Raw genomic sequence first — 24359 nt, forward strand, 5'->3', positions numbered from 1 at the left:
TTTTCAAAGGCATTGCAAAGGCATGCAAAGCATCATAGGATTTGTACTACTACAACACTTGGATCTACCTTTTGGGCACCCATACTCTAGATAAGTAATTCAGTGGTAGCAAAAGGTGGATCCTCAGATGTTTTTTGTGGAACTGAACTGGATGCCAATGATGCTGGCTGAGCACCGCAGTAAATGAGGTTCTCAAACACCTGATTTGCCATGGTTAGAAATCACCACTCTAGGTTCTACCATATCTGCTCCTTATTTTTAGATTTGCTCTCTTACACAATGGCCTGGTGAGGAAACTAACCACTCTTGATACTCACTGCAGTTTTCTGTCTTCTTGTTCTCCCGGATAGTGGTCTTTTGATTGTGCGTCCTAAATAGTGACGTCCAGTTGATGGTGTGATAGAAGCAGAGGTTGCGGTTATCTGTGATGTACACATTCCCAGCACTGATCTCTTTCAGGGACTGGAGCTTGAGTGACGTGAGGCTCTGCTGCTTCAGGATTAGCAAGGAGATACCACTGCGCACACAGAAATACAGGAAGTGCTCATTGTGAAAACAATTAAAATAACATCACCCCTCCAGTTATTAGACTGTAGATTGTAAGCTCATGGTCTATCTTGCTTTGTGACTTACACATATTTTATGCTCACATGCAGTGCTTTCTTTTCATTTTGTACAGGTTTGCCTGATTATGAAAAGTACCGTCTGTAACTTTTCACTCAAAGGATTAAGGTAGAACATCAGATATTTTAGATCTACACCTCCCATGATTCTTTGCCAGTCTTTAGAGTGGAAAAGAATCATGGAAGTTTAAGTATTGCAACATTGGGAAACTACTTTATGATAACCTTGCCTTACCTCAATTTATATTTAACCTGTTAACCTTGAAGAAATATTGGTGCTTATAACTGCCTGGTGAGGTAAGCAGTTTAGTATTAGTTAGACATTTAAAAGGCCAACAGAGCTATGAGTGCATTAGGCATCATATGAGGTACTATAATAAAATATGAAAGCTTGAAAACCCACATTTTTAGCCTTGTAAATAAAACAAAGAGTCCATCATAGAGAAGTGCTTGTAGTTTTTGCCTCAGTTGTTTTAACCCAATGCAGAACTTTTAACATTACTTTATTTCTTGTGGTTGCTAGGCAACATATATGCCTCCCCACCTTTAACCTTTCAATGAGAGCATGCTTCAATGCTCCTGTAACATTGGAGGGCACAATCTGTCACAGAAAGGCACATAGACAGGATGAACAGACCTTTCCTGAGATTTTATATAAAATACAGGGCCACGCTGCTGTTTCTTTAGTTTATGCAGTTCAAGCGGCAGTTATACAGAACAGAAGACAGAATACACTGTCCATGTGTACAGAACTGAGTGTCCAAGTGGTACACATATGCAAATGCATCTAATAATTATATTTATATACAGATAAGTGTTGAGATGTATAGCCAAAAGTATTTGAGTGGAGTACAGCACACAGAGGTACACTTGTTTGTGAGTGAGCGTTGAGTTAAAAGAGATACGTGCTGTTGGTGATCTGGTGAGCAGGTAACCCACAGACATTAAAAAAGGTAAAGATATGCAATGTGTGATACATTTTAGGGACGTGAGTCTAGAAGGAGAAGGTACTTGAGGAGTGAGGAAGAGGAGGTATATGAGGAGTGAACACAAAAGAGGAGTAGGCATATGAGGAGTGAGTTCTCATAGAAAGGAAAGGTAATAAATATTTGTTCTCAACAGGAAATGTTGAAAGAAACATTGACCCTCATCAGTGAAAAAACCTTTCAACGGTGTATGTATGTTTGTATTGATCTCTCTCTCTCTCTCTCTCTCTCTCTCTCTCTCTCTCTCTCTCTCTCTCTCTCTCTCTCTCTCTCTCTCTCTCTCTCTCTCTCTCTCTCTCTCTCTCTCTCTCTCTCTCTCTCTCTCTCTCTCTCTCTCTCTCTCTCTCTCTCTCTCTCTCTCTCTCTCTCTCTCTCTCTCTCTCTCTCTTTGTTAAAAACCTGACTGCAACTCTTTATCCAAGGCCCCTGAATTGCATTCTGCTTCTAATTATGCTTCTTCTTGCATATCTCTCCTTCCTGAGATTGTTCCCTCTTCACAGCTATCCTTAAGAGATGATTCACTTGCTCATGCTCTTTCTATTTGGATTGTATTCACTCTTCTTCCTTTTCCTGCCTGTAACAGATGAATACTTTCCTGTCTGTCCCATGGATGATGCTTACACTTTGTAACATGACTCACTGTTGCACAGGGCTCTCATAACACAAGCAGGTAAGTGTATGGGATAAGTAATAATACTAGGTGTTGACAAAGAGCCATCAAGAATAACAGTATCAAAAGGTGAATGTTAAAGAGACACTACAGGTGCCCAGACCACTTTAGCTTATTGAAGTGGTCTGGGTAAGTGTCACAGGTCTTATAACCCTGCAAAGGTAATTATTGCTGTTTTTAATAAACTGCAATAACTATCTTTGAGGATTAACTCCACCTCTAGTGGCTGTCTACAAGACAGTCCCTAGAGGATCTTCTGGGTCGTTGGGCGACTTTTGTTCGCCTAACTGATGCTGGACGTCACATCCAGCTTCATGTAAAACTCCATAAGAAAGCATTATACATGCTTTGCTATGGGGGAAATACTAATATGAGCACAGCCATTGCAATTACAATTGTAAATCTTTGGGAGTCTCTGGATCACTGGATCCTGAAATTTCTGACGATTATTCTTGGCATAATTGTCCCAGCTCTATTGGATGTGGATTACATATGAACATCAATATTCTTTTTACAGATTCTAAAGTATATTAAGAGCTGAGCAATTCTAAGACAATTTGGTTCATGGAATTAAACTGGTCTAGCTTTGGCTGTGTTTTAGAACAATTTTCCTGCTGAAAGGTGGGCCTTCACCCTTGTAAAGGTTGTCTTATCAACTGAAACAAAATTCTTGCTGGCACTGTTATGCATTTGTCTTCATGTCTCGTCCTCAGTTGTGACCAGTTTCCCTGTCCCTGTCTATGAAAATCATCCTCATCAATTACCATTACCACTCTTCACCATTAGGATGATATTCTCTACGTGATAAACAGGGCTGGTTCTGTCCCACATATAACTTTTTGAGCAAAAGTCATAAGGTTACATTTTGGTGTTATCAGGGAACCTATCTCCACAGGTCCATTAAGTCTCTCACATGACACTTGGTGAACTCTAAACTGGATTTAAAGGGACACTATATGCACCAGGACCACTTCATCTCAATGAAGTGGTCTGGGTGCCAAGTCCCTGTAATTTTAACCTTCAAATGCAAAGCAGTGCCGTAGTACAGAAACAGCTTTGTTTACATCGCAGGGTTTCCATTAAAATAGCCGAGTAAAACTCAGCTACTTCAATCACATGGTTTTAAAAGAAACAGGATGGCGGTGATGGTAAAACCAGGTGGGGGTCGGTAACCTAAAGTGTTAACAGGGCACTATAGCATTAGGAATACACGTTTGTATTCCTAACAGTATAGTGTTCCTTCAATGTAAGCTTTTTCAGCAACGACCTTCTTTTCCCTGAAAGCCTAATTTTGTGGAGCTTCTGAATTCAGGATTTTGGATGATCTACTGATCACCCAAAACCACGATTCTGGAGAAAATCAATGCACAAGTCTATTAAACAATGCACTGGAGGATATTCCAAACATATGTTTTTTTTTATAACACAACCCTGATTGGTGATTCTCTACAACATCATCCAAGAATTATGGTAGTTCCTTGGTCTTAATGATGCTATTTGGTTTTATAAGCTCTCTAACAATGTCTGAAGCTTTCTTTTATTTTGAAATCGTGTAACGCTTAAACCGCGCACAGGTGGATAGGATTAGCCCACGAATGTGGCCTCTGAAGGCAAACTGTGACACCTAAACATTTTTTAGGGATTGTAATGCACAGACAGTGCACATTTATCTACCAACAAATATCTGCTGTTTTATAATTTTAATTAACTTTAGTGTCATAATAAAAATATTTGGTATCTTCAATGTGTTGTGTAAATCAAGTGGTAAAGTTGCCACTATCATCCAATTTAACTGTAGTTTGTAACTGTAGCAGTACTTACCCTTTCCAGGGGCCGGCCGGGGTCCTCTGTTCAAGCCGCGCACGGTCCTGCTGCTGCACGAGCCACGCGCCGCTCATCGGACGGCTGCAACAGGAAGGCGGGCAGTGACCGCGAGAAGTGGTCACGTGTCCCGCCTGACTATAAGAGCGTGCCGCGTGTCTCGGGCGTGCTCTTAAAGGGACAGTGGGAGCCTAAATTGGCAAAGGCCTCCCATTGGTCCCTGTCATGACACACTCCCCATACACTTACCTTTTGGGGGCGTGGATGTGACAAGGGCCAATCAAAATAGATGTTAAGGCATATATACTCACCTTTTTCCCTTAGTTCCTTGCCCTATTGTGGTTTCTGTTTCAGTTCCCTTTAGCGCTTGTTGTGTTCAGTTGTGTTCCTTTGTACTTGACCTTGGCTTTGTTTCTGACTACGTTATCTTTTTATCCTTATCTGTTCTGTTTGCCGGCTTGCTGTTTACTGTGTACCAGACCCCGGCTAGTCCTAGTTTTCGCTGTCTCTTTGTGCCCTTGACCTCGGATCGCTCCTGACTCTGTACTCCTCTCATATCGTCGAGTCCGGCCATCCTAAGGTCCGGTAGACGTATCTCCCCTCTGTGTTGTCTTCTGTTGAGTTGAATCCTGCGTGTTGGGGTATATTTCCGTTACAGTAACACATCAAAACGTAGAAACATAAAAGTGGGGTGAGTACTTGGCACTGCCCATGTAGACCGATGTACCAAAGAGATGGCAACATGCCAGTTGGCAGCAATGGAATCAAAACAGTTTAATGTCATAATTGGGCAGTAAAATGTTACATGTAAGAGCCTTATCAAGGGCAATTACCACTGTATGAATAGGGTGCATGCCCCCAGCTCCATTTACAGTGAGATGATTGCAATGTGCTAAATGAGTGATATGGGCGAAACTATGCCCAGCGGATCAGCAAAACACTAATTGAAAACACAACCATGAAATTATAAGATTTTAATTATGCTGTGTTACAAAACAAATTAAGTTTCTTATGGTTTTTCTGTTGTTTTTGTTTTTAAAATATACATGAAGAATACAGGCCTTACTGATGTTTTCCAGGAGGGAAGTGGTGGGGGGTGTTTCAAAATGATTCCTGGAATGTAAGACCTTCTTCTACTGGACTAGTAAGGGAGAGTTTGGAGCTCTGATACTTAAAAAGGATAAATAAATAACTTCAAGAGAGAATACTGCATTATTCTGTTCCTCACAGACACTGCCACTCCGGATAAATAATCCTGGTGAACAATGGGGGGGGGGGGGGGGGAAACCCCTCCTTCATACTAGTAGAGAAATATCAGAAAGAACGTACACTAAGAGAGTGAAGTAGGCGTTGGAGGACATTACCCCAAGAAGAAGTTACTGAGTGTTCAAAGATTTATATTGTTAATATTTTGGATAAATATTTTCGTGTTTCTCTAATTTTCTGCAAGAGAGACTATTAGGGCTTAACAGTCAAACAGTTGGATAAGTGAGAAGTGTTGTTTTTTTTACGGGGGAGAATTCCAGTGGTGAATACATTTCAACATGAATCTTGACAGTAAATTTGCCCTATTCTACATCACAATGAATCATGTTATTAGCCGATAAAGCCTGTCTTTTTATATATGATTTGTAAAGGCTGACAAGCTAAATATAGTTCTATCAACAGTCACAAAGCCATCTCCCTCTTCATCATTACATGCATGTCTATCTGATGTCAGCCTACCAAATGATCTCTAAACACACACACATGGCCAGAAACACGTGAGTTGGAAACAGTCGGCTGAAGCCTTTTGATTTTAAATCTTCGCTCCTCGTAGCTGTGGGGAACATCAGCTTCTCTTAAGAGGTCTGGCAAGTGCCTGATAGAGTTCTAGAACCTCTGTTTACTTAATAGTGAAGGTCGATTCTCGTAGTCTCGGTTTTAGCTTAGATCTGTTTGCTTCCCTCTATTACCCTGCAAAGCTTAAACTACTAAAGGGACACCCGCTATTTCAGAGAGTGTTGCCCCACGGGTGCTTTAAATCAAAATATTCTTTTGCTGTTACCACTCCAGACAGGCGCAGGGATTGTGAGAGGGAGTCTGCTGGTTCATTGGTTAGTGAAGACGTGGCGGTTCATAACTCCCAGCCGAGGCCATCATTAAATGTGCCCCCTGCCCTTCCTTTTCAGCCTCAGCCCTGCAGGGACAAATAATTATTCCCAGCACTGGTATGCAGGATACCATAACCTCTGTGGGCACCTGCTTTCTTCTGTCTGCCATGCGGGGGACAGGAGACTCTGATAGTTTAATTGCAGCTTTTCATCTGACTGTAGCAGGCTATAATACAGCATCCAAGTGTTCTGCGAAATGACTTCTACAGAGCACTGGGGACGACCATAATTTTGGAGCAAAGGGTATTTTACAGCCCAGTATCTTATTTTCTGTTGTAATTCAGTGTCAACTCTTTTTATGTAACATGATCCCCTATAACAAAATGCATACTGACATCTATTAATATATTGCTGACGTGGCAGTAAGTTCGCTAATTTAACTTTTTGAGTGCCAAAAGGATTTGAATCCCATTTTTTTTTTTTTTTTTAAAAACACACACTTTGCAACTGGCTGCCCAACACCAAGAGTCCATTAAAATGTAACTATTTTTATTGTCATCAGTAAATGATGATTTTATAATGTTTAAATATTTATTTATTAATAAATAAATTTAAAAAAAAAACAACAACAACATTATAGCAGGAAGGATACCTTGAGATTGATGTTGTTGTCGTGATCTGGTGAAATCATTAATAGGTAAATTTACCTTGTTTGTTTCTGTGCCTGCGAATTGTGCTTTTATACTTGTATTTCTATAATGTATCTACATAAAGTGAGTGCTAAGCATTGTGGGTAGGTACAGATACACATACAAACAGCATACTTCAACGTTTGTCATATCTTTCACTAGGCAAGGAACACAATAAATCAGACCATAAACTAAATATCTCATCCGTACATCGCATAATACAATATATATATATATATATAGGACTAATGTAAAAATAGTCTGCTAAATAATCAGACACGTTGTTAGTATTGAATGTCTGGTGTACGTTTAACACTTAGAGGTTTATTCCATATACAATAAAACATGATGAAATGGACGCAGTATTAGCAAGTAATTCCCAAATGGGGGATTCTGCACTCACACTTAGGAATCCAGGTGCTTATCAGGGCTGGAGTTGGCAAAACCCAGTTTAGTAGGTAAAATAAATTAGGTAAAATAAGCAAGCTTATAAAGGCCTCTGTGTAGGTCGAAACGTTGTAGGCCAAAACTGCAACATTGTGGCCTACACAGAGGCCTTTATCAAGCTTGATAAATGCCTCTGTGTAGGCCGAAACGTTGCACTTTTGTTACAATAAACCTGCCTTTCTGCAGAAATCCTGAGTGCCTGGAAAAAACAGCTCTGGTCCCAAACGGTAAGCAAATTGGAAAGTGGTCCGGTCACTAAGGGGTTAAAGAACTTGTGCTTGTTCTGGTCTGGGACTAAACCAAGCAGAATCCAGTTTAGATTCTGAGCATTTTTAGATTGTTCTTTGCCATGAAGTTGTATAGCCTGGCTGCATTCTGTTTGATAGCAACCAGTGATATTTTAAAAAGAATGTTATAATTTTATTTTGCTTCACTACAGAGACCAAACTATAAGTGAGAAATGAAACTGGTGAGAATGTCCCGCTTTCCTGGTGATATCTGAAGCTTTCTTAATAATACATATAAATCACTCTGTGTCCCCAATCACCTGTCTAAAACCTTTCCTTTCTGTGTGCATGAGTTTGCTGCATTTATTTATATTCGGTTTTGGAACAAAGAGAATTCAAGGTACACACAAGTAATAATTTCAGGTTTTTTTTTTCCGATTAACAAGGCAGCTATGGTTTTAGATATTAATGAAAGAGAGAATGGATCTACAAAATTTAGAATGTATCTTACCTGTACAGCACTCTGCCTCCTATACTGACCAAGTTGGAAAAAACGCTGAGGTCCGTCATGTTTTTGGGCCATGACTGGATATTTAGGTAACCTAGGAAACAAATACACAAGTACGGGGTTAATAAAATCCAACAATTGCAGTAGTGGTAGTATAAAAAAAAAAAAAACTGAACAGTCCATGTGAGCAGTCTGTGACCTTTCTTGGTATTTTGGGTTGCTGAACTGAAGCAGATTCTCATGGTGGTGGAAATGACCTTATTAGTAGTGTCATAATTTAACGGAGGTTCATCCAGCAAACTTTGAATGGTTGCAATGGCAAAAAACAGACGTGACTATAGGTGAGCTGGATCCTTTTTTAATTGGTCATGATGAATATTCCAATCTTCACTAGATATCTGCCTACCACCTCTCGACCCCACAGCCGGGAGAAAATGACCACAAACACTATTTCTCTAATAGCAATATGTTTTAACATCATACAGTAAAAGTAGAAAGAGTAATTAATATTTATACGCACAAAATCAAATATCCACTGATATAGATCGATGCCATCCACAGCAATGACATCAATCCGTGGCTAGTCTTTTTATAAGAGCACTAAGCTACTGCCTGGGATACGCTATAGATATGTTATAGCTAACTTGATCAGCTAGAATTATTAACAGCATAAGCAACAGTAACCATTGCAGGGCATGGCACGTGTAATAAACACATTAATAAACCCTTAAACATGAATCTGGAAGTGACAGCATACATTTACATAAGATATATTCAAACATATGCAGGGTTATTCACTTACGTGAGAAATTCAAAGTGAATTCAAAGAGAATTTCAGATTTAAGGCCAGAGCAGCCGACCTGAATGCATAGCGGACTTAAAGAATGTTTCCAGTTCGGCTGTTTTGATCTTTAATTTGAAATATACTTTGCATTCACCTTATATTCTCACTTTAGTAAATAACACTGTTACGGTCTTGTGGTCCATGAATTTTGGGATGCCAAGGTGTCGTCGCACGATAGGAAGAACCAATCCTATTCTGCTTGTCATTGTTTTTAACTCATGAAGCAGTAACAAGGTTAAAAGTACACAAGGCAAATTAAGTGAGTTATCATACAGTACTACTACTTATATTAATAATAAAATAATAATAATAATAGCAATATTGTAATTAAAAGGCTGAGCAGTTCACCTGTGATCTCTCGCACCGTTCGGAAAATATTTAATTTCTGTGGATCCAGGGCATCTATGTTGTGGTACGGATCCCTGAAAGATTAAATATGTAAAACAAATATCAATATTACTGTTTGGACTTATCTGTTATTATAACGTACAATGTATCTGGGATTAGTCGACTGTAAAACTTGTAAGATGATAAGCAAGAATACCGCTCTCAGTGTTATCTTTGGCAGGTAATTGTAATCAAAAACCAACTATGAAATGTATTTACTAAACAGTGTGATGAAGCCCAAATTGCTCAAAATACCTGAATTCTAATAATTTAATTATAGTCACAGATTGGTTATTTTGAAATTCAGTTTAAAATTCACCACAATTCTAAACAATTGTTTAGTGAATAATCCCGTATGGTTCTGTTTGACCAAGGTCCTTAGACATACAACTCCTGTGGTTTTGTATAGAGAGACCATAAGTGTAACAACTGCGGGAGCTAGTTTCTGTATAGCTGTTCTTCATAAATGGCACTAGAGGGCAGATGAGTACTCTTTGCTCAATACAAAAGAAAAGGGCATTATAATTTATGTTTGTGAAATACCTGTAGGTGACAGGTCTGGGAATTTCTTGAGAGTCTCACACCTGTCTATGTGATGTGCCATAAATCGAGTTCATAAGAAGTAATTTACATTGATTCTAATATATGTTGTTGCTCAGACGCCAGTGATTCAAGACCCTTTTTATGAAAAATGTATTTATTTACAATGGCACACAACTTTATTTTATTAATGCAAGTAAAACTACGGGGGTATATTCACTAAACAGCGATTGGCAATTACATGTAGGCCAAAGTAACCAAATAGGAAAAATACTCCCAGGCAGCTATTTTGAATTTATTGCTGCACTCCATTTAGGAATTAAACAAGATTCAGAGTTCTGTAACTAAAGCCCATGATGTTTAATTTGTTATTGATCTGAGAGACACAGTGCTATTTAAAACAAAAAAAACAAAAAAAAAAACAGGTTTGGCAGTTTGGAAAAAACTACAAATAAGCAATTCCACAGTCAGCTTTCAATGAATGTGACTATTTCCAGAAAAGTTGGAAAAATAGGAAAGTTAAAAGCATTTTTAAAAAATGAACGATTTGACGCTAACTTATTTTGTAACTCATTTTCAGTTTTCCCCTCTCCTTTTAGTAATGCTGAGTGCTGCCAAAATAGCTTATTGAGACAGTATTATCTTGACACTAATATTGTAAATTATTATTCTGTCAGTCAATTACACTACATTACGGAATGTCACACCTTAAAACACTTTTCGGATACGTTTTATTCTCTATGTTTAAACCAGATTTGATTCGACATAATCAGAAAAAATATTAAGATCTTGTCACTAGATTTGACTGTCCTACTGAGCTGTGTCACTAAATTAAATAGGCATTTCCCTATTACCCTACCAACCATAAATGGGCCCAATCAAAATGTTAGATTACCAGATTACCTAACTTCTGTTCATGTTTCCACTGATCAGCCTCTACTAGGATAGCACGACAATACTCTCATGACAAATATATTCATGCTATATGGCAGGATATTACTCGTAAGATTAGGTATTAATCCGGCCAATTACTCAGGTCACAGCTACCGAATCGGTGCAGGCACCACTGCCTCCAGCAAAAATATAGCGGTACATATTATTAAAAGATTAGAATGGTGGAAGTCCTCCACTAACGCCAGATACATACCCCAACCTGTTCTGGAAAATCGCAAAGCCTTCTGTAATATGAATGTGTAATATATTTATATGCTTATCATTTGTAGACTGAATGAATCCATGGTATACTCATTTTTTCCCTCTTTATTACAGGTCAACCACATCGTCGGTTACGGCACACCACAACCAACTTTTTCCTATTTCTGTATTTCACATATTGGGTGCTTTTATACCTACTTTTAAGCTGCTCTCATTATGGCTTTAATGCCCAGAACACAAATGTAAGGCTGGGCCTGTAGTTGTGGGAGGGGTTTTGTTTTTCCCTTCTTAAGGGACGCTAGACCTCTCCCCATTACTGTCACTGGTCTGTCGATTTGCCTTTTCCATCACTCCCTTTTTTCTTATCATTATCTAGGGTGGGCCCTCTTTATTACAGGGTTACCGTATCGCTGGTTCCGGTACACCCCAACCGACTGTTTCCTAATACTGTATTTCACATATTGGGCCCTTATATATCTAATTTTAATCTGCTCTCATTACGGATTTTATGCCCCGAACACAAATATGGGCACAGTGTTGCCAACAATTTTTTCATAATTAGGGGTTTATATAATGCCAAATGTGGGACATACACTGATCCTTGTCTGCCTGCGACTCATGTAAGGAAGGGTGTTCTGCTCAGTTGCCCCACCTGCCCAGGCAGCACTACATACAGATTTGTTATTTCTAGATCTGACGTGGTAACTAAACACACTGCTTTGGTGAAGAATGGCAGTAGACTATTTGAAAATAGCACTAGGTGAAGTGAGAAGGTAGATCCTTTGCAGACAAAGAAGTGGGAATGGTAAGTACACATGCAGAATATCTCCAGCATAAGTTAGATTTAACAAATGCAGCAGCTATTTGGATCCAGCATGGAGGATGTTACTGTATGCCAAGATGTAAGTTGGCATGATATGACTTTCAGGGCGTTCAGCAAGTAATGGATTATTTAACTAAAGGGATATCCCTTTGAATCAGTGGATATTATGACTTGATATAAAAATGTTACTTACATCATAATCAGAATAAAAGTAAAGCTAAATAAAGGGTACCACACATTACTGTAGTTAGATTAACATAGCTACAACATTGCTTTAGATGTAAGTGAGCAAATGATGATGGGTATAGTGTCGACAGACCCTGTAGCAAACCCTGATGCCGCATCTCGAAACCCTGACCAACTGCTAGAATCCAATAACTTTCATCAAGAGGTCACAGAAAATGTTACATTAAGTGGACAGGTAGATAGGGGGCCTGATTTAGGCCTGTTAGCAGGTCCATTGTTTTATAATGTGACGGTTGTATAGAGGAACTCAACACTCACAAAAACCCTAAACTGCCAAAGAGAAAATACAGCGTATTACCGAGCCTTAGAATGGCCAGATTTAACATAAAAGGCCTGAGTTTAAATTGCCAATACTCATCTACCATTGGTTGGCTTCACTGTAGAGCGCCTGTAGACCCAAATTCGTCCGAAGGTCGAATTCAAGTCTTTTTCGAATTCATTTGGTCAACCAAATCATTCTGCCATTCTGACGCCAGCACGACTGATTACAAATAGACGCACATAAACGCACAAAGAGACATGTCTGGAGGAAAGAAACGCTGCATAAGAACGACTGGGAAATAAGTTCACAATAACCTGGTGTGCCAAGTTTAGCCACTATGAGATAAGTTGTTCACAAATGTTGGGTATGCGTGGGAATCCATGACTGGTCTAAATATTCCGCAGTGTCATGACATCACGATACCAGCGTCTCTTATTTCCGATGTGACTATGAGACTGTTACAAGTAAATAGATTTTATCTCAAGGTTATTTACAAGTCTCGGCTGTTGCTCACACACGCATTAACATGATTCATTTCAGACACCAAACCTTCCCGCATTTTTTTTTTTTTATTTAACTTTCTAAAACTCATTCAATAATGCCTCTGAAATGAAATTCCACTCCATGCAGCGACCCATCTGCCAATGAGTTTTCAAATCCCCAAAGTTTGACTTTTTTTTTAATATCTCTGCTAGAGCCGAATTGTGAAATCTTTGAGGCAAGTATCGGCAAGTTAAACGTTTTATTTACCATTATTTACGATATAAATGTCTGTACTTTCATGAAACAGCAATGGACACTCAGTTTATTATTTTTCACTATATGCGACCCACGGCTGCTATTTTGCACAGTTTGCCACTTTTTGTTAATGGATCTCTTATAACCTTCTAAAATAATGAACACATAACAAAGAAAAAGTAAAAAATATTGGTAGATTTTTAAGATGATAAATCACAGTATAGCTAACTGTTTAGATCTAATCCGGTCTATTGATTGACAGTTTAGGTAAGGCAGCTCTAGACAATATTACACAGGCACATAAAGCACACATATCTGCAGCCATTGAAGACAGTCACCATAGTTTTTGCAGCTTCCTGGTGATTTGATAATGAGACATAGTGGATATTCCAGCCATAGCTGAACAAATTAACAACGACGTGTATTACACAATAAGACATCAATAGGCTTCTCTGCAGCAGATGAGATGGGGAAAATGGAAGGGACCACTACCCGGGCCCCCCACATGCAAGAGCTCCCCTTCATTCCATGGTATTCAAATGTCCCTATTTTTGTGCCCAAATCCCTCTGTCCTTTCTTTCTATCTTAATGTCCATTTCTAGGTGCTCCATATTTTTTGTGTGATATTATTTCTGTGTCTGAGTGTATAACAGAGTTCCACAGCAAAACTACTCACTGTAATATATATTTAAACAATATTTGTGTTTATAAATCATTTTGTTTAAATAAGATAAATTGGTCTTGTCCTAAAATACATCTAAAATTTCTCAGAACCTCTTCCTCTTTGCTCATTTAACGTGTTGGGTGGTATCTTCAAGGTTGAGGCAGAGAAGGAACCAAGAGCCTACTAGATTGATAAGGGTTGTGGCTCATTGCTGTTGTACTTAATGGGTTAATTGTACTGGTACTGCTTGCCTAGCGACATCTTACACCTGGGCTCACATTTCACGGAACAAGAAGTTTAACGTTGTCGGGCTCTAGTGAATGATGCGATGGAGGTTATTTTTTTAATTAATCACACAGATGTGTTCAGGATTTATTTTCAACATGTAATCGTCTCTCATTTTCAGTTAAATAAAAAAATAAATTTGAAGAAGCAAATATTCAGATCATTAGAAAGATAAACTGAGACAGAAAGAGAAATAAAACCATGAATCTCACTTGCTGTGGATAAACATTTGCACTTGACATAAGTGAACAAGATGAAAAAGCAACGTGACACAAGCTGTGACTAGTGGAAATGCTTTATAACGACATAAACCTGTGATCAGAAAGATTCTATGGCAGTTAAAGAAAAACACCTTTTTACTTTGCAAACACACTTTCCATTTAATATTTAGAGTTCCAACAACAAATCCAGGGAAAACAGTATGCTCAGTGGAACGCCTGTCTTCTCAATTTAAAAAAAAATAAAAAAAATAAATAGGAAAATGTCTCGATTGAACTGTTTTCAGTGATTTTAGGGGACAATCAATGATTGATCTTAGATTTTAAAGGAACACTCCAAGAACCATAATCACTACAGCGCCCTGGCACCCCTTCACCCACCTCCATTGTAAGAAGTTTTAGAACGGTTTGACTTCTTACCTGGGGTCTGCTGGCTACGACTGCCCACCTCCTCTACAGCTCAGCGAGAGCCAGAAGGGTTAGAGCAGGGTTTCCCAAAGTGTGGGTGGCAGGGTGATTCTCAGTGGGTCACGCTGACCCACATATCCAGGGCCGCCGGGGACATGGGAGGAAGGCAGGCAGACTGATTGTGGGCCCGACACCAGGAGGGGGCCCGGTGGCATGCCCAGTATGGCGCTGGGCCCCTCTATCAGTCTACCCGAGAATGAACCCAGACCTCCGGTCTGCAGCTCCACCAGTTGCATAGCTGCAGATCATATAACCATGGCAAGACTCTGGGTGATTGCGAGACTTCTATCACGCGGTCTGCAGCTCACCCACCGAACCATCAGGGAGGACACTGGACCACCAGGGAATTTACTCAATTAAAAATAACGGTAGTACACAGCCTCCACACCTCTTTCCGTGCCCCCCCTCACTGTAACCCCTTCTCTCCCTCCCCCCCACCCACTGGAACCCCTCCCCCCCCACTGAAACCCATTCTCTCCCTGTCCCCTCCCCACTGTAATCCCTTCTCTCCCTGTCCCCCCACTGTAAACCCTTCTCTCCCTACCCCCTCCCTACTTTAACCCCTTCTCTCCCTGCCCCTTCCCACTGTAACCCCTTCTCTTCTTGCCCCAACTGTAACCCCTTCTCTCCCTGCACCCCACTGTAACCCCTTCTCTGCCTGCCCCCCTACTGTAACCCCTTCTCCTCCTGCCCCCCCTGTAACCCTTTCTCTTCCTGTCCCCTCCCCACCGTAACCCTTTCTCACTGTGCCCCCCTGCTGTAATCCTTTCTCACCCAGCCCTCCACTGTATTCCTTTCTTATCCTTCACCCCCTAATGTAACCCTTTCTCACCCTTCACCCCCCACTGTAACCTTTTCTCACACTGCCCCCCCACACTGTAACCATTTCTCCCCCACACTGTCACCCTTTCTCATCCATCCCCACACTGCCCCCCTACGCTGTCACCAGCACACACACTCCCTCCCACACTGTCACCCTCACCTCCCCCACACACTGTCACCCTCATCTCCTGTCTCTGTGTGTATGTTTATCTGTGTACATGAGTGTCTGTGTATCTGTGTGTAGGAAACTAGGTGTCATTGTGCGTGTCTGTGTGTATCGCTGTGTCAGTGTGTGTAATTTTGTGTATTTGTGTGTGTGTGTATATGTGTTTCAGTGTGTGTGGAAGTGTATACACTGCACACCTGCTTTCAAACACCAACATTCATATACTCCATACAAAAACATGCTTACATTCAAACACACATTGTGTATATGTATATTTTTATATACATAATATACACACACTGGATCCACTACACATGCACTGCAATCAAATGCACATTACATACATACACACACCTGTATTAAAACATTAACATGATATACAAACAACAACACTACACACAAAAACACACCTGCATTTAAAGTCCAACACTACATACAAACACACACACCCCTGCATTCAGACGCAAACACTACACACAAGCACACCACTACATTTCAATGGCAAAAGTACATACAAATACACCCATACATGCACACATATACTTTATACAAAAACATGCTTACAAATGTTCAAACGCTGCTCACAAATATAACACTGCAACGATGGGCAAATGTTAGATCCCCAGCTGGCATAGCTTTTGGCCACACACACTAGAGGGGGGCCCAGAAAACATACTTTCACCAGGGCCCTCTCTACATTAGTTCCACCACTGGTATTCTCAACGTGAGGTGCCTGGGTGAAAGAGCGGAACACAGCGCTTCTGATTCTGCCTGAGTTTGTGATTAAGCAGTTGTATGTCTCTAAAACTGATTTCCATGATATGCCAAGTTTCTGCTTCTAAAATATGCCAAGCTTCTGCCTCTAAAACTGCCATGATATGCCATTTATATGCCTCCAAAATGGATTGTCATAATGTGCCAATTTTATGCCTCTAAAGCTGATTGCCATGGTGTGCCAATCTTATTCATCTAAAGTTGCCATAGTATGCCAAGTTTATGCATCTAAAGCTGATTGCCATGGTGTGCAAGTTTATGCATCTAAAGCTGCCATGATGTTCCAGTTGTATGCCTCTATAACTGAATGCCATGGAGTGACAATTTTATGCCTCTAAAGCTGATTGCCATGGTGTGCCAATTATATGCACCTAAAGTTGCCATGGTGTGCCAAGTTTATGAATCTAAAACTGATTGTCATAATGTGCCTAGCTTATGCTTCTAAAACTGATTGCCATGCTGTGCCAATCTTATGCATCTAAAGTTGCCATGGTGTGCCAAGTTTATGCATCTAAAACTGATTGCCATAATGATGCCAAGTCTATGCATCTAAAGCTGATTGCCATGGTGTGCCAATGTTATGCTTCTAAATCTGATTGCCATTCTTTTTTATTCTTTTAAAACTGATTACCAAAGTGTTCCAATTGTATGTGTCTAAAAATGATTGCCATGGTGTGCCAATTGTATGCTTATAAAACTGATTGCCATAGTGTGCCAATTATATGCCTCTAAAGATGATTGCCATGGTGTTCATTTTTAAAATATGCATTAAAAGCAAATGGGTCTCGAAAAATTACCATTTTCTAAAGTGGGTCTTGACCCATAAAAGTTTAGGAAGCCCTGGCCAAGAGCATTGGCTGAGCATGTAAGATGATCACTATCAGCCAATGAGCTAGCTAAGCATTCCACCATATCACAGTGAACAGAGTTTCTGGCCCCCACTGAGCAGTAGGGGAAGTGGTGCGTGGCACCCAGAGGACTCCTGTTCTAAAATGGTTTGACTCCTTGCAAAGCGGGAGCACCAGGGTACATTGGCACCATAACTACTATTGTGTGTTTTTACTTTAAATATGTTGTTTGACCAATCTGCATGGCAAATTTTCATTTATTTTGGTCCTTTAATTGCATCTTTTTTTGCACAAACATTGTGATAATTATCCTCACATATCCACTAATGACTATTTTGGCCTAATATTTGTGATTCCCTTTTCTTTCTTCATATTTCCACGTTTAGAGACTATACCCCTTTACTTCCTTTCTGTATTATTGCTAGACGGTAGCAGATGTTCATGTGTGTTCTCTTAAGATATTTGGACATCACTGGCACACTGTGAAGAGAGGTCTGAACCCAAAATGCCTTGGGCACCACATTCATCTTCCTGCCTAGAAATCACATTCGGTTTAGTTGCAGCCATACAGGCTTTGCTTCGTAGTCTGGACAATTTGCAAAGATGGCCATGAGAAGTATAAATGCAAGAAAGACCCGAGAAGGCTTAACATTGTGGTTCCTAGTGTGCACTATTTACAAATATGCCAAATGCTACAATAACAAAAGCTATATGACTTTTATTTACTCTAGAATTCTGGGTTTGCCTAGCTTGTGCATCAACATTAAGGCAAATGCATCTGCGAGAAGCGTAATATGGTTGCATTGTTTCAGCACACTATGACAAGAGACATACACAGAGACAAAAACACACCAGGTCAAACTGGCAACATACAGGATACATGTGAACACTATAGACACTCTGCATGGGGACACAGAATTTTCCTCATAGAGATGCATTGATTCAATGCATCTCTATGAGTAGGTGCTGATTGGCCAAAACTGAATTTGGCCCCGCCCCCTTGTCGGTTTTAGCCAATCCAAGCCAAGCCAATCCCTATGGGAAAGCATTGGATTGGCTTAAAATCTGCAATTCTGATTATGTCACCAAGGGGGTGGGGCCAGTGTCGGCAGACTCACACGGCGCTGAAATAAGGTGAGTTTATAATGCTTTTAAGGGAGAAAGGGGGGGGAGGCAAGTCACCTTAATGTTTGTGTTCCTGACCCTATAGTGTTCCTTTAAAGAGACACTATAGTCAGCAGAACAACTACAGCTTAACACACATACATGTAGTCCTCTATGCATCTCTATGAGGAAAATTCCATGCAGAGTGTGGGTACACTTAACGTCAGGGCTGCTTTTTCGGCAGCACTGATCCAGGAAGCACCTCCAGTGGCCATCTAAAGAGTGGCCACTTGGAGGTGTCCCTAGAGGTAATGTAAACACTGCCTTTTCTTTGAAAATGCAGTGTTGGCATGAAAAAAGCCTGAAGGAAACTATTATACTCACCAGAACAACTACAATAAGCTGTAGTTGTTCTGGTTACCACAGTGTCCCTTTAAAGCTTGCTTCACTTTTATATCAGTGTTGCACTATGTTGTTTTATATTTTTCTCTTCACATGAGTCATCCTACATATGAACACTGCTGAATCTGCTGAGATTTGCATACTGTTGATGAGCCTGAATTATTCGGAACTCTGTGAGTGTAACCTGGAACTCTAGAGATTCCTCATATTGTTATGTTATTACCATATGAGGTTTTCTTCTCTGTTTTGTGTCATTAGGTATATCCTATTTTTGCCATTTGTATTTGAGGATTGAGAGGAATCCTTTGTTATACATTGTTAAGAAAAGGGTAATATTACATTTTTGTATTTATTTTACATATACTGCACCCTGGGCGGTCTATACCCTTATCCAATCAATTGTGTCTAAATGTATTTTCTGCTATTGTTTTTGTTGTGTTATCTGCTTTGTTGTGTTCATCATCCACTAAATAGGACACTACGGTGAATTACTTACCAACCGAGTTGCAAAAATGAGGGGAATTAGAATTAGACCTACTTTCTTCCATCCTTGTTATTTTAGTCTTATTGCAATGTGCAACATTCTCGTCTGCCCACCTTTGTCACTGTAATGCTTGGCATGATGCATGCATAACTGATTTCCTAATGGCTACATTAGTTATAGAATATCCAATACAATAAAAGAACCTTCATGATAGACCTATCATTGTCAATAAGTGTGTTAGATGTTCCCAGCATTGTGGTCACGGCTGCCAATAAAGGTAAAGGAATCTTCCCAGCACAGTACTGGATTCTGAATGTTCTGATAATATAGGCACAGTGGCAGTTCCTGTGCAAATGTAAATAAATATATCCTTCACAGTAAATCAATATATTGTGGTCTGCTAAGGAGAAGATAATAAGTGAAACAAAGTCGAGCTGAATAATTTTTGAATTTGTTTGAATTTTTTTTGCTGGAAATAATAAAAAATGTACTGTGCAACAAAAAAATAAAAAATGGTTTAATGCACTGTGCTTCTGGAAGACAAACAAGACTAACAAGCCAAAATGGCCAGCCAAATGGCAGGTATCGACTATGTTTTTATGATGTTCACCCAGCCAAATGGGAAATGTAGTCCATGACAGCTGCTCCAGATGTTTGTCACTGCATCTGTCATGTATCGAGTTAGTTTTAGTGGTTGTGTTACCATGCAGTACAGTGACGACAGTCAATTATAGTAGACGGCCTTATACGGTCTATGTACTTGTATATATGTCCTTGTGGTTTAATATTATAGCGTAGTAAGCTATAACACTCAATGGCAAAAAATCATGCCTATTTGTTACTGTGATTTTCATATGTTAAAAAGACTGGTTTATTCTGAACACACACCTAACTTTGCCTACTAGACCTCACCATACTCCCAATATATACTTCACTATGAAGGCGATAGGCTGCAGTTGTAGGAGGAGTTTTCTGCCAATTTAACATGGACATCCCCTCCCCAATAAGCCCGTCACATTAGCAGTGGTTACCCTGCCCCCCACTCCCCTTGTTTCTCCTTTTTTAAGGTAGGTACTCTCTTTTCTAGGCTTACCCGAACATTGATTTCAGCATACCCGACTTGCACCTATCTCAGATATTGCGAGCTATAATGATTGTTTACCTATAACACTCTCTAAGGTGCAGACAATAACAACTACACATGATATGATTTCTTACATGGTTAATATTAATTTATGATGAACTCAATCAGCAGGCTCTGGTCCCACTGGACATATAAAGACAGTATAGTGGATTCAGATTGACAGAAAGACATCTTGACTAAAATAGATAAAGCACATTATCCCACCAGTACACTTAAATATTGTCATTATACATAAGTAGGCTATAAAGACAGGGTATTTACATTGTTGGCATGCAAAAGATTACTTTGCATGCCCATTATTGAATTATAAATCACAAACTCAATTAAAACCACAATTAAAATATTTACCTGCAGGTAGCACTTGCATAACTAATTACTAAGTGCACACTGCATAGTAAAATGTCTTACTGTAATATGAATACTGTGGCAATTACAGGAACTAGAATGTGCTTGTTTTAAATGAGTTCCATTAAGTTACAGAGCAAAAGACTAATACTTCCCATCAGGTACTTATATCGCAAATATTGGCTGTGCTGCTCCTTTGTAACTCTCTTCCCAGCTCCCTTAAATTCTCACCCAGTCTTATTATGATTATAGGAATTGCAGACCTTTTTTTCTTTAATATAATTGGTGGTTAGCTATTTTCCCTCCCCACACACAGTAACCCGCCTCGCTTCCTCTCCTGCAATTCTATCATCTAAAACTATAAGCCTCTATTGCAAGCTCTTCTAGCAATCTAAACAGGATCAGATGTCCTGAATAATGGGTTATCCTTCCACATAGCCCTCCCAGGGCTGCAGAAATGTATGAACTAAAGAGTCTTTCTTACAGTGGTTACCAATTGGTTGCCAATTGAGCCAAGAGATGATTTTCTTTTCATTTGTGTATAAGCGTGTCAAGAGCTCGAACAGGATCTTGTAACCTGGCCCAATACTCACCTTGAAGCTAGGGTGATTTTGTTAAATAAGTTTTGCTAAGCAGAAGTCAAACCCTCCACCAGTTTAACTAACAAGTATTACCATTATCATTATCAGTCTATGCAAGATTGTTGATAAACGGTCATGTATCTGCTCCCACAACTGAGCCACCCTGGGACATGACCACCATATGTGGATGTAGGTACCTCTATCTCAACAGTGCCTTTAACACTGGTCAGAGGTAGATGTTCCCATATGTAATAGCTTGAATAGTGTTTTATACCATCTAATATGGGTGAATAAAGTTTTATAGGATCGCTCCTGCAAAGAGACATAAGGACACTTTTGATGTTGCCTTTCCAGATCTCCTCCTGCTCTCCCCTCTCCAGGTTACGCTGTAGGTCAGGCTCCCACATATCAAATTATCTGAATTTTCCCCATTCATTAAAGGAGGTACACAAATGGTCAAAGGGGTGAGCGAGACTTTGCACAGTTTAGTCTCTTGTATATAGGCTGTATATATGGAAAGTAATTGCCTTAAGTTAATGTAGTAAACTACTGCAAACCATGGTAAACATATGACTTTGTTATCTTCCTATAAGTGTAAGTTTCCTTATATGCCTGCACCAAAAATAATAGGTCTCATGCCTGGTAAAAAAAAAGCTCTGCTATGTAGAAAGTGTATTACGTGCATCGTTAGTAAGTAGCTTAGGACTTGCATTTGGATTCCGGAGTCCAGAAAAAAAATTGATTATTACGTCTGTGGTTTATATTTTTATATAAGGTTACGTTTAGTTCATTTGTTTATTTTGTTGCTAAGAGAAACATGATTGCATTCCTGTGTCACAGCAGCCAACTGAAAAATCATTACTAGTTTAAGGGAACATTCCAACCTGCAATTGATCCCCTTCCACTTTTTTATTTTTATTTTTAGTTCTTTATTTTGAAGAGCGAATAGATGGAATTAGATACAGAAAAGATATATATGCATTAGGCTTACAGTGGAATAAGTGTACATCAATAGACCCCTTCCCCTTGTTTAATGCATTATGGAGATACGGCATTAAAAAGAGATGAAAACACATGCACATACGCATGTAAACAAATAAATGAATAAAGACTAAATATACTTACCTCCGCATTTTTCTTGTTTGCTGCAAATATCTGCAGTTTTTGCAATTCTGAGTCTCTGTTGCCCCAGGGGTTTTGTAGAATATGCATTTTCCGTAAAACCTCAATTAAACCATTTGGCAGGTAAAGGGAGAAGCAGTGGCTCATATAATCCTCCCAAATGGCTCTGTTGAGTTTTTTTTACTGTCTCTCTCATAGAAACACAAATAAAGTTACTTAGTACATGTTTACAAGAAACTTGCAATTTGTAAGGCCAATTACCTGCAAAGATTCTCACACTAATGTTACAAGTGGGGCTTACAACTGCAGCACTTTTTATGAAGCACGGCCTAAAGAAACAGAATGTGGGGGATAGGAAAGGGGGCATTTTTGCACTATACAATATACTGGTTAAGAAATAAAGATTTTCAAAGGGAAAACATTATTTCAATGGAATTAAATCACTTGGCAGTTTTTGTAAACAGCAACTTTGCCTATGGATTATAATTTAACATAATTCAAAGGCTGTGATTGTAGAGCTGCCCTGTGCAACATATCTGGCAGTGATTGCCCCACTCTCCAACCCACCCTAGCTATGAGCATGAAAGAAATAAAAAAAAATTGACTTTTAATGACACTGTGATCCTCAAGGTCAAAATATATATTACAAGGAAATGTTTTCCCTCTCCGTCTCATTGTTCGATCAAGGGCAGCACCCCAGGGCTGCGATTTGTTCTAATTGTGGAATTTGTCACATCTCCTCTGAGTTTGAGGCTCGCAGTCCCTGCCTGGGGCCCCAATATTTCCACCGGGACCTCTCTCTACTCTCGCACTAGCTTCGCTTGTCACACCTTGTTACTTAATTGTAGATCAAAAGCACCTCCCAACAGAGGTGTGCTAATGACATCCGTCCTTGTGAAATTCTTGCAGGCTGAATAAGTGACGAGGTGTGACGGAGGACAGTGCAGAGGGAGCACAGCTGTATGAATGCCACTCCCAAGGGGTACACCAATTATATTAAAGAAAAAAAGGTCTGCATTTCCTATTATCATAATAGTGAATGACATCCAATACCAGACAAGGAATCCAGACATAAAAGGTTGCCATTATTGTTCTTTTGTGCATTTTACATAATAGACTTGCATCACATAAATGAATAGTTCCACTAAACTATTATATATGTTGTTGTTTTTTTTTTTATTCTCTCTATATTTGTTAATATTTACATTTTATTAGGTGCATATCTCGTTTGTTTTTACAAATGCATTTACATATACCTTTGAAGAGGCACTAATCAATTAATTAGAATTTCTCCCTCCAGAAGAAAAAGTTATTATTTAAATGATATTATTAATCGGTTATTATTTTCACAGAACTAATTTCTCATTAACAGGTAGGGCAATCAGTGTCTCCTGCAATGACGTATAATGTTTGTCAAGCTATGACACACTATCTCAAAACATTTTTATTTTTTTTTAATTGCTTATTTATCACAGCGTGTCCAAAATAGTATAATTAATTTTTTTTATTGGGTATAACCAGTGTTTGGTCATCTCTATGCAAATAGGTCTCCATACAGTCATACAGAGGGTCTGCTTACCTAACTGGTATCGTATAACCAGGCATGAGAAATATAGTAAGTGACAGGGGTGTCATGGCATTAAACCTCAACTCACCTCTGGAGACACCATTAACAGCATGGTAATAAAGAGAACTACATATTCACTAAACGGTCAAGAAAAAAAACAGTTTTAAACCCTTCTTTGGATAAAGATAGACATAACAAATTAACAACTCTGATCAATGGAGTGTCAAGATATTTAAAGAAAAGTGTGAAAGAAAACACAATATGCTGGGTTCACTCAGTAGCTTCTTAAAGGGTAAGTGAGCAGTA

At 39.4% G+C, this 24359-nt stretch overlaps 1 protein-coding gene across 1 annotated transcript in view; it reads right to left on the reverse strand.

Moving 5' to 3' along the window:
- The window catches only part of ERBB4 (erb-b2 receptor tyrosine kinase 4), a 797331-nt gene that overhangs the window by 212599 nt on the left and 560373 nt on the right, over positions 1–24359 (reverse strand). Inside the window, exons 10-12 of the mRNA XM_063429955.1 lie at positions 9257–9330; positions 8068–8158; positions 318–517 (exon numbers count right to left, since the gene is read on the reverse strand). Coding sequence (XP_063286025.1) covers positions 318–517; positions 8068–8158; positions 9257–9330 — 365 coding nt within the window. The remainder of the gene's footprint in view (positions 1–317; positions 518–8067; positions 8159–9256; positions 9331–24359) is intronic.

This window comes from Pelobates fuscus, chromosome 8, assembly GCF_036172605.1.
Source record: "Pelobates fuscus isolate aPelFus1 chromosome 8, aPelFus1.pri, whole genome shotgun sequence".
NCBI lineage: Eukaryota > Metazoa > Chordata > Amphibia > Anura > Pelobatidae > Pelobates > Pelobates fuscus.